General features: G+C 31.8%; 1 protein-coding gene across 1 annotated transcript; it reads right to left on the bottom strand.

Annotated features, from left to right (window-relative positions):
* Positions 1 to 5,214: 5,214 nt before the first annotated feature.
* On the bottom strand, positions 5,215 to 12,124 carry LOC137651275 (uncharacterized). The gene is made up of 2 exons (XM_068384538.1): positions 11,429 to 12,124; positions 5,215 to 10,060 (listed from the first exon to the last, which is right to left on the bottom strand). The coding sequence occupies exon 2, from the start codon at positions 9,951 to 9,953 to the stop codon at positions 5,691 to 5,693; it is 4,263 nt and encodes a 1,420-aa protein (XP_068240639.1). The 5' UTR covers positions 9,954 to 10,060; positions 11,429 to 12,124; the 3' UTR covers positions 5,215 to 5,690.
* Positions 12,125 to 12,667: the final 543 nt, after the last annotated feature.

Raw genomic sequence — 12,667 nt, 5'->3', positions numbered from 1 at the left:
TATATATATATATACATATACAAATAAGCCATATATTTTCATACATTAATTGCTGGCTTCTCTTACCGAACTTAGGATCAGAGCCAAAGGTAAAATCACTCAAAGACTATAGCTTCTGACCGACCGGGAATCGAACCCTGGTCCATGAAACTTGTATCAACAGTGACATACCACTTGGCCAAGAGGAAAGCTAATAGTCAATGACACTTCTTCTGTACTTACACCTGTCGAATTCAGGATTTTTGTACTTGGGTTAGAAATCTACCTATCTTTACCATCGTAGCTAATTTAAAGGTTTAACGGTCTCTCATGAATGGCAGAGGCAAGGGACAGTGACCATATATTATATGATTAGCACCCGATCACCTTCTTCACCCAATCTATGACCATGGATGTCCAGGCAATTGCTGCTGATAACTCAATAGATAGACCTATAGACACCCCCCCCCAAACGTTAGCTTATAAGGAAGTTGAGGTTGCAGATACTAAAGGCACTAACAAGTCTGACCGGGACGCATATTTCTGAAGTCTGTATATAAATAGACCCTCTCGGATATTAGAAGAAATCAGAGCGTGTTGCGGAGCGGTGATGTCGTGAGACTCCACCCTCCCTAGCGCTACCAAGTTTACGCTTTTCTTAGTTTTTTGCAATAGGTTTAATATTGGTAAATATAGTTATTACATATGTAGGCAGAAAATATGTATCACCTATGTTGTACCAGTTAATATTTACGCTGGTGCTTATGGGACATAAGTTATTGAGATATGCAAGGCACATGGGACCATTGCTCAATGAAACATGCAGAAAGCCGTGCCCATGGCAATCAGCCGTTTCATTTCATAATGATTCATGCAGAAGCACCAGTTTTGAGAATAGAATCTTTTGAAAGGTTATAATATTGGTAAATATATTTATTAAAATTAGTAGATATGCTCAATAAAACACACCAAAAGGGCTATGATCCTATGTCAATCAGCTGTTTCGTTACGTAAGACTTCATCCGTTGAAAAATAACTTAACTACTTATCTTGGCCTCGACAGGAAAACTATGATCCCCAGGCAATCAGCTGTTTCGTTGCGTAATGCTTCACCCATTGAAAAAAATTACTCAACTACTCATATTGGCCTCGACACTTGAGCATTTAGTACATGAACTGGGCTGAGTTAAAAATTTTCGTTACTTTGAATTTTATTTGGAATCATTGCACTGTCCAAAATGCAAAAGTTTTGCCTGTTGATCATATATATTTCTTCTGCAAGTTTATTTGTTATTTGGTGCTTATATACAAATATATTTTTAATTGTTGTTTTGTAGTTTTGACTCAATGTGTTTGAAATGTACATATTTAGTCAGGTTAAGCTAGAATACGGATGGTAATTCATGTTCGGAAGTATACAAGGTGTGAGACAGGAAATATAGAATTTTATTTTAATTGCCAGGGTAATTTTATGTTGCATTAAAAAAGGCATATTCTTTTAATAATATCAAACGGAAATGAGTAGCAAATACATTCTAGTCAAAGAAAAATATACCAAAAATTTTTTTTCAATTTGCACAGATATGTAATAAAAAGCACAAATTTACGCTGTGTATTACAACCAAGGCCAAGCTCAAGTTTTGTTGTGCAGATATCCTAAATTATGCCAAATTTTTGCTTTGCTTATATTGTACACCCATTGCAGCCTCGGATACCAAAAAGCCTTCCTTTGCTGATATTTTGGTGTGAATTTCAAAATCAACTGCATAGCTAGGAATGTAAGGAAAACAAATATTTACAAAAGATGATTTTATACAAAGGTTTATAATATTACAAAAGATGATTTTATACAAAGGTTTATAATATACAAAAGATTACTCACATTGTACATCATACCAAAGTTGATTGTCAACCAGATACAACAAAAAAGGAATAATTCATGTCTTAAGAGCAATAATAAATACATAAAAAATAATACGTCGCCTAAACAATAATAAAATACGATTGTCAATTGTGACAAATATGAATTCGGAAGTATCATATTTTCCATTTGAATCAAATATATGCCAATAAAAAAATACCTAAATATCACTGTTTTTCACTTAATGATTTGTGCCATGATATTTCCCAGTGACCACGTTGCAGGAAATGTCGTGAGCCAAATTATGGGGACATGTCGGATGACGGCCTTTACACAAGGGTGCAGCTCCCTTGACCTGCCAGTTGAGCGTCCTGCGATGAAGGGGAAGCCACTGCCTCAGAGTCTAGCAACTCGGGATTTCTTGTATACTGCATAGTGACTGAATCAATTCGACAGAACTTACAAAATAAGAACAGCACATGCAGTTTGTTTACATTGAGCAATGGTGCCATATACCTTGCGTACTCAGACTCTAAGTACCTTTTTATAATGATAAGCGCCAGCGTAAACATTGGGTGGTACACCATAGTTGATACATATATTCTACAAGCATCTATTATAACTAATATATTTACCAATATTATAAACTATTATATAAGATTAATATTTTCAAAACTGGTGCTTTAGCAAGAATTTAGGAGAGTTATAGATGTTAGCACTAAGGAGGGCGGAGTCTCACCACGTCACCGCTCCACAACACGCTCTGATTGGTTCTAATATCCAAGAGGGTCTATTTCCATCCAAACTTCAGGAATATGCCGGCCGGGACTCGAATCTCCCGCCTTGCAAACGTCAGGCAGAGACGTTACCTATCGGGCCACATTGATACATTAATGTCTGGATTCTCTTACCGACCTCGGAATCAGAGCCCCGGGTGAAATCACTCATAGACAATAGCTTCAAACCGGCCGGGAATCTAATCTTGGTCCACGAAACTTGTATCAACATATACATACCACTTGACTATGTAGAAAGATGAAAGTCAATTTTTGTCCCTACAGTTTATATCAACACATCTTCAACGTCTAAATGAAAGATTTCTCAGGATGGAAATCTATTTCTTTTTTTTTTTTTTTTTTTTTTTTTTTTGAGAAAAACGTATAATGTTCAAGGAAAATTTACCATTCGAGATCTAACAGTAGAATGTTTTATCAATTCATTTGAGAAAAATATGAAGTAATTTACTGTTAAAAATAAATAAAAAATAACGATCAAGATTTAATGGTTAGTTATTGAAAATTGAAAACTATCCCCTGTTAAACAAAAATATCTATGAATAAAATTTTATGAACAGAAGTGTGTTAACAACTTATGATAACGATATAAAATCCAGATCGCTTGTATTCAATTCGACATCTCTCGGTCTTCAATAATTTTACAACGGATCCTCCTCTTCACACGAAACAAGAGAGATTGGCTCCACGTACATTTAACTAGGCTACTCAAAGTACAAGAAAAATTGTGATAACCGGGCCCACATGGTTGGAGACTAACAATTATGAAGTCAGAGGTGATGAATGGAAAAGTATTTAATAAAAAACTCAAGATAAAGACGACTGGAGAAAACAAACCAAGGGTCTTTGTGTCATTTGGCGTAGATGGTGATGATGATAATGACGAAACACACACACACACACATATATATATTATAATATAATATATTATAATATAATATATTATAATATAATATATTATAATATAATATATTATAATATAATATATTATAATATAATATATTATAATATAATATATTATAATATAATATATTATAATATAATATATTATAATATAATATATTATAATATAATATATTATAATATAATATATTATAATATAATATATTATAATATAATATATTATAATATAATATATTATAATATAATATATTATAATATAATATATTATAATATAATATATTATAATATAATATATTATATTATAATATATTATATTATAATATATTATATTATAATATATTATATTATAATATATTATATTATAATATATTATATTATAATATATTATATTATAATATATTATATTATAATATATTATATTATAATATATTATATTATAATATATTATATTATAATATATTATATTATAATATATTATATTATAATATATTATATTATAATATATTATATTATAATATATTATATTATAATATAATATATTATAATATAATATATTATAATATAATATATTATAATATAATATATTATAATATAATATATTATAATATAATATATTATAATATAATATATTATAATATAATATATTATAATATAATATATTATAATATAATATATTATAATATAATATATTATAATATAATATATTATAATATAATATATTATAATATAATATATTATAATATAATATATTATAATATAATATATTATAATATAATATATTATAATATTATATATTATAATATTATATATATTATATTATATTATATTATATTATATTATATTATATTATATTATATTATATTATATTATATTATATTATATTATATTATATATAATATAATATAATATAATATAATATAATATAATATAATATAATATAATATAATATAATATAATATAATATAATATAATATATATAATATATATATATATATATATATATATATATATATATATATATATATATATATATATATATATATATATATATATATATATATATATATATATATATATATATATATATATATATATATATATACATATATACATATATACATATATACATATATACATATATATATATATATATATACATATATACATATATACATATATACATATATACATATATATATATATATATATATATATATATATATATATATATATATATATATATATATATATATATATATATATATATATATATATATATATATATATATATATATATATATATATATATATATATATATATATATATATATATATATATATATATATATATATATATATATATATATATATATATATATATTATGTGACGAACCACTGTGCAAACAATTACCCCTTTACAATGGGCGGTAGTTCTCTTCACACAATAAAATAAGAAGTCATATGGGTAGACTTCCAAATTCACTTGTTTCTTATTAAGAGTGTATAAGATTGTTGATTATGATCAAATGTATCTTCTTAAAGCTGGTTGCAGACAATCGAAGCACCAATAGCAGGATAATTGGAGGACAGGAACAATAAACTATGTTATAAACAAAACTTTAATCTTACGTTAAACAAAATAATGAAAAAAACACTTCAAAACAACAATAATAAGCAATGCAAAGTGAATGGGTGAGTAAGGTAGATGAATCTCGTGGTGAGAACAATGTATTCTAACAAAACAATAAATTTGGGGTTACCTTATAACATGTAAGGTAAGAAAACAGGGAGTATTTACAGCAGGAAGGCGAGTGTAAACAAAAGATAATGAGAAGAATGGAATGAAGATGGCGCTGAAATAAGGTGATGTATTCACAAAGAAAATGGAAAAATATACTTTAGACAAATCAGATATGTTAGCATATGTACAACATATGGGGATATCACAGTCCCCCCTTGTTTTTGTTTTTTTCCATTTCCCGAGGATCAACCCAGGTTATCCTTGATAATGAGTCTGCCACAATGTTTTCTCGTCCTGATATGGCGATTACTTGGATATTATGTGCAGATAGTATGTATGACCATCTTAAAAGCTTAGGGTTGAGAGTAGTGGACCTATGGAGATGCGACAAAGGAGAGTGGTCGCTGTAGACTTAGATCGTGTCTTGTCCATCAACATAAATCTCGTATCTCTGGATGGTAGCTACGATGGCGAATAGTTCTTTCTCCACAGTGGGCCAATTTAGTTGGGAACCCATAAATCGTCCACTGGAATAAGAGACTGGTAACAGATCAGCTAGTGGGGGCAGGTTTCCTGTTATGGCTGTTATTGGAGCAGGATGCTGTAATAAAATGCCCCCATATCCAAGATCACTAGCGTCTGTTTGGAGATAGAATGGTTTGGTGAAGTTAGGTGCTATTAATATTGGAGGATATGACAAGTAAGTTTTTAGCTGGTTAAATATTTTATCATGTTGCTGGCTCCAAGAAAAATTTACTTTTGAAGAAGTTAAAGCAAATAGTGGTCCTGTAAACGGTGAGAAATTTGGACTGAACTTGGAGTAATATCCTACCATACCTAGAAATCTTTTTAATTCCTGTTTGGTAGTTGGAACAGGATAAGAAGTTATGGCGCTAATATTTGCATCATGGGTTAATACTTTACCACTGCCAACTCGATGACCAAGGTAAGATACCTGACCTTTGCAAAAATTACTTTTTGCTAAATTGATCGTTAATCCATGTTGTTTCAACCTTGAGAAAACTTTTATCTTTTGAATATGGTTTATCCATGTGTCAGAGGCAATAATGATGTCATCTAAATATACAAATACTTTTTCCAAGTCCTGTAAAATTAAAGACATTACTCTTTGGAAGGTGGCAGGTGCGTTGGCTAATCCGAATGGCATTACGTTATAACTAAATAAGCCAAATGGAGTGATAAATGAAGAAATTTCCTTTGCCGTTTCTGTTAATTTAATTTGGTAATAACCCTTCAACAAATCTATTTGGGTTAAGTAGGTTGAATTACTTACTTGGTCAATGATATCTTGTATTCTTGGTAGAGGATACGAATCTTTAATTGTTAAATTATTAATTTTCCTGTAATCGGTACAAAGACGAAATTTACCATTTTTCTTTCCTACTAGGAGACATGGGGAAGCCCATGGTGACGCACTGGGTTCTGCCAATCCTTCTCTTACTAAGTAGTTCACTTCTTCTTTCATGATACCCAATTTCTTCTGTGATGTTCGATAGAAAGCTTGTTTAATGGGTGCAGCACCTGGTTGTAGTTTGATGTCATGATCTAGCATGGTGCATCTGCCCGGTTTATCTGAAGTTATACTAGGAAATTCATGGAATAAAGCTACTAAAGATTTACATTTTGATGCAGATAAGGGTTTTAGATAGTCTGATAAGTTTTCCAAGATCTTTGAGTTTTGAGAATCCTGCCAAGATGCAGTTATTGGATCATCTGTAAATTGATCCATAGGACAATCTATGTATGGTATGGCACTAGTAATCATTACCGTTTTATTTTCAGCTGTTGAGGGAGACAAATAGGCCTTTAAGAGGTTTATGTGGACTAATTGAGTAGACTTACGCTTATCTGGAGTGGCGATTATATAGTTGGTTGGCGAGATACGTTGAGTGATGGTATAAGGTCCCTGGTATTTCTCTCGTAGGGGAGAGCCTGCAAGCGGATGGTATAGCAGCACTGCATCTCCTACTTTGAAACTTCTGGTTTTAGCCTTTTTATCATAGTTAATCTTCATCTTCTCTTGAGCTGTTATCAAGTTAGTTTTGGCAATGGAGTGAAGATCTGAAAGTTTCTTGTTGAGTTCTGAAATATATTGGGAAAGAGGTACCTCATTATCTCCCAACTTCAGGATGCGTTCTTTGACTGAACTGAGGATAGTTCGTGGCCGTCGACCGAAGAGTAGTTCAAAAGGTGACATACCAGTAGACTGATTTCGAACTCCTCGTATGATGTACATGATCAGTTCCAAATCGCAATCCCACTCGTTACCTGAACTATGGATGTATTTCCGGAGAAGATTTTTAATGGTCTGGTGAGTGCGTTCTAATGCTCCATTGGTCTGTGGATGGTAAGTTGAGGATGAGACTTTGGTTATATGGTAATCTTTCATAGCTGTTTTAAAAGCATGACTCATGAAATTGGTTCCTTGATCACATTGTAGTTCAGTTGGAAATCCTACAACAGTAAATATGGACACTAGTGACTTTAGGATGTTCTTGGCTGAAATGTTTCTTAAAGGTACTGCAAATGGATAACTAGTAGTTGGGCATAAGGCCGTAAGCAAGTATTCATGTCCCCTTTTTGTCTTAGGCAAAGGGCCTACACAATCTACTATGATCTTACTGAAAGGTTCTTTAGGCACAAGTATAGGTTTTAATGGTGCAACTGGTACTTTCACATTAGGACTACTTACTTTTTGACATGTTGTACATGTTTTTACGTACTCTTTAATGTCATTCTTCATGTTTGGCCAATAAAAGTCTTGACTGATGCGTTCATATGTTTTAGTGATACCAAGATGAGAGTCAACAGAGTGAGATAATTCTAGGATCAGAGGTCTTATATCCTTAGGAACAACTACCTGGAATAGATCCTTCCAGGTTTCTAGATGACTGTTCTTGCTGGACCTGAATTTTCTCATTAGTACATCATTATTAATATAAAAATAAGAACACTTGTTGGTATCCTTTGGTTTCACTTGGTTGAAACACTGCTGTAGAGTGACATCTTTCCTTTGTTGATAGCTAAAGGAATCAGGCTGGATCTTATATGTACTCATCAACTCGTTGAAATCCATAGGTTCAGAGACTGGCAACGGGTTTGATGACGATTCAGTAGGGGTGTCCTTTTTACTGCTTCGTGTCACTGCTAAGCATTCCTCCTGTACAACATCACCTGGAGATACTGCTATTAAGTTTGTTAAGACAACAGAGTTTGCTATGTCATTACCCAGGATTACATCTACATTCTTGCATGGTAACAGTTCTGGATTTACAGCTACTTCAGTAGTTCCAGAGAAATAGGGACAATGAAGGTTTACATTAATGAGAGGCAACATAGACTTACTGGTTAGGTCATTAACTGCAACATACCTGTGAGTTTCACCTTTAGGTCGTATTACTTTAGGAGAGACGATCGTTTGAGAGGATCCAGTGTCTCTGAGTATGGTTACAGGTTTACCATTTATTTTGCCTGAGCAAGTGAAGGGTGCAAACGCTTGGGACTCGTGTGATGCACAATGGAAGGTCTTTTTCTTCTCCACCTTAGGTTTTGGTTCCTGTTTGGGCAGATTCATTTGCTTAGGAGAGAATTGAGGGGGATTAAGTTTTCTCTTTAAGTATGAAGCTGCACAATGTGGATCAGGACATTCTGAAATATGATGTCCTTCTTGTTTGCAGTATGTACAAGTTTCCTTAGGTCTAGTTTCTCTATATGGGGTTTTACCTACTTCATGAATAAGAGCATAGTCATCCGCCTTTAAAGCGGCTTTCTTAGGGTCAGATTCATTCTGCTCTCTTAGATACACATTAATGCTACCTGGTATTTTCCTTAAGAACTCCTCCATTACTATTAAATCTTTCAACTGCTCGAAAGTTTTGACATCTACTTTGTCTACCCACTTCTGAAACTGTTTAATCTTTCCATTCATAAATTCTAAAAAGGTCTGCTGAACTTGCTTCTGACTATTACGAAATATTTGCCTATAACCTTCCTCAGTAATAGAATAAGCATCAAGGATTGCCTGTTTAATTATGAAATAATCATGTTCCTCTAACATAGTGGCACATACAGATAATGCTTTACCTTTAAATGAGTTCCGGATGATCAAATACCATTTGTCCTGAGGCCAATTGAGATTCTTGGCTGTGTCTTCGAACACAGAAAAGTAGTTATCAGGTTCCCGTTCTTCAAATGTGGGCAGCAATTTCTGCACCTTGCCCACATCAAAGGGTTCGGGAATTAGCTTACCTTCTTCCTTTTCTTTCAGTCTTATAAATGCCAGATCCCGTTCTGTTACTGTGGCCGCTTCTCTCTCAATCTGCAGCCTAACACGGAGAGCGTTGTTTTTCTGTTCACTTGCTTTTTCTTGTTGCTCCAAAGCAGTTTCCACCTTGATACGTTCTAGGGAAGCAGCAGCAGCAGCCTTGCGCTCAGCAGCAGCGGCTTTCCTCTCTTCTAACTCAGCGGCGGCAGTTGCGGCTCGTTCAGCAGCAGCGGCTCTTTCTCGTTCTACCAGAGTTGCGGCAGTTGCAGCTCTTTCAGCAGCAGCGGCTTTCCTCTCTTCTACCTCAGCGGCGGCAGTTGCGGCTCGTTCAGCAGCAGCGGCTTTCCTTTCTTCTACCTCAGCGGCGGCAGTTGCGGCTTGCATCTTCATCTTTTCCAACTCCAGCTGTAGACTTAGTTTATCCAAGTCACCATTTGGATTGGTAACTGTTAGAGCTCGAACGTCAGCCAATTCTTCTTCTGGAACAATATCTTCATCTACAAGGAAGTTCAAAATATGACTGAGAATTACACATTTTACGGCAGTTGCGGGAACCTGTACATCATAATGGCGAGCTAGATTCTTTAGGTCAGTTTTTGTGGCAACTGTGAGAGATTCCACATGATCCCGTGGTGATAAAATAAATTGTTGCAAGTTGAAAGGCATTTTGAATGTCGCCCGTGGCGCAAGATAAGTACTAACTAAAATAAATATCCAAACTTTATAAGAATAAGTATAAGATCATACGATCGCAAAATAACAATCTTTCGATCGCAGAAATACAAAATAGCGATCACAAAATTACAAGATCGAGAGATCACAAAATTACAAAATTATATGATTAGATCACCTTACACAAAAATAGCTTAAATACAAAATTAAGTCTCGCGAAACTTACGATAATACTATAAAACTTTTATTCACAGTTAACGACTGAACAATTATTTTTTTTTTTTTACTCGAGATCTTGAGCACGCGGCTAACTACTTCATAATTACTCAAACGACACGCTTAACATCACAAACTTTTACAACAATTTTACCAAATCGGTAAACAAGGCTTAAAACGCAAAGTTTTTTTTTTTTTACTTTAAACATACCTAATTAGCACGTTCTAGTTTACATTTCCTTTTAATTTATACCAGCTTAATACGATAACTTTTCAATGTTAAATTTTAATTTATATAAATACTATATTATTCTCGTTATGATAAAGAATCTAGTTAATAGTCAACACTTAGTTTAAAGTAATTGATTATCAGAATAATGCACAAACTGGACAAAATACGTAGTATGCGCTTTATAGTTATAACAGGAGTAATTCAACACAAGTATTTAAATATTCATTTACCGACACGTAAATGTTATTTGAACACCAAAACAATATATAAGTTAATTTCCTGACTAGAGATAACGATTAGAATTACGAAAATCTCTAAAATTGGAAATTGGCTAATTTCACTTAAGAAATTTATATAACAAAATAAATCACTTTATAATGAAAAAGAGATGGAGGAAATTTCACTTATAATGAAACTTAATTTAATAAATCACATATAATGAAATTTGACTTATTTCCTAAATATCACTTTTGAATGGCGATTTTAAGAAATGGCAAAATCTTAGGGCTTCAGATTTTTTTTTTTATGAGAAATCTCTGGGATACGAGATTTGAGTAGGCGAAACTTTAAAAGCTACCTACTGGGGGTATCTTCAATTAATAAAGGTGGTTTAGAAGCTGGACAATCAGCATACCTATGTCTTAACTATATTAAGCGTGACTTGTTCCTCTTACAACCAAATGACTACCCAGACATATATTATACATAAATGTCTAATGAGAGGGAGACGAGACATCTACCTTACCTTGGAATTATTACTGTCGTCCTTTATCCTTGGTACGCCACAACACAACACTCGATACTGTTCATAATCACTGGAACTGTTCTTTCACGATTCAATCACTTGATATAAATTTGATGAATCATATCACACATCAGATCGCACATCAGATCCCGGACAGGCCCCCAACTATTATGTGACGAACCACTGTGCAAACAATTACCCCTTTACAATGGGCGGTAGTTCTCTTCACACAATAAAATAGAAGTCATATGGGTAGACTTCCAAATTCACTTGTTTCTTATTACGAGTGTATAAGATTGTTGATTATGATCAAATGTATCTTCTTAAAGCTGGTTGCAGACAATCGAAGCACCAATAGCAGGATAATTGGAGGACAGGAACAATAAACTATGTTATAAACAAAACTTTAATCTTACGTTAAACAAAATAATGAAAAAACACTTCAAAACAACAATAATAAGCAATGCAAAGTGAATGGGTGAGTAAGGTAGATGAATCTCGTGGTGAGAACAATGTATTCTAACAAAACAATAAATTTGGGGTTACCTTATAACATGTAAGGTAAGAAAACAGGGATGATTTACAGCAGGAAGGCGAGTGTAAACAAAAGATAATGAGAAGAATGGAATGAAGATGGCGCTGAAATAAGGTGATGTATTTACAAAGAAAATGGAAAAATAAACTTTAGACAAATCAGATATGTTAGCATATGTACAACATATGGGGATATCATAATATATATGTGTGTATATATATATATATATATATATATATATATATATATATATATATATATATACATACGTATATATATATATATATATATATATATATATATATATATATATATATATATATATATATATATATATATATATATATATATATATATATATATATATATATATATATATATATATATACACGTACATATATATAATTTATATATACATACATATATATATATATATATATATATATATATATATATATATATATATATATATATATATATATATATATATATATATATATATATATAATTTATTTCTGCCAATTTTCCTGATCACACATGATAGAGGCTTGCCTTGACTGTCACTTTTATTCTTAAGTCACAACTTTTAGGAAAAGAAAATCCTTGAAGAGCCGTAAACTACTAAATTTTACATATATCCAATTGGTATCCACAAGCTTTGATGGGTGTTATGTGAACTACATCCATATCTATTTTTGTAATAA

This window comes from Palaemon carinicauda, chromosome 12, assembly GCF_036898095.1.
Source record: "Palaemon carinicauda isolate YSFRI2023 chromosome 12, ASM3689809v2, whole genome shotgun sequence".
Lineage (NCBI taxonomy): Eukaryota > Metazoa > Arthropoda > Malacostraca > Decapoda > Palaemonidae > Palaemon > Palaemon carinicauda.
This window is presented reverse-complemented; position numbering and strand designations above follow the sequence as displayed.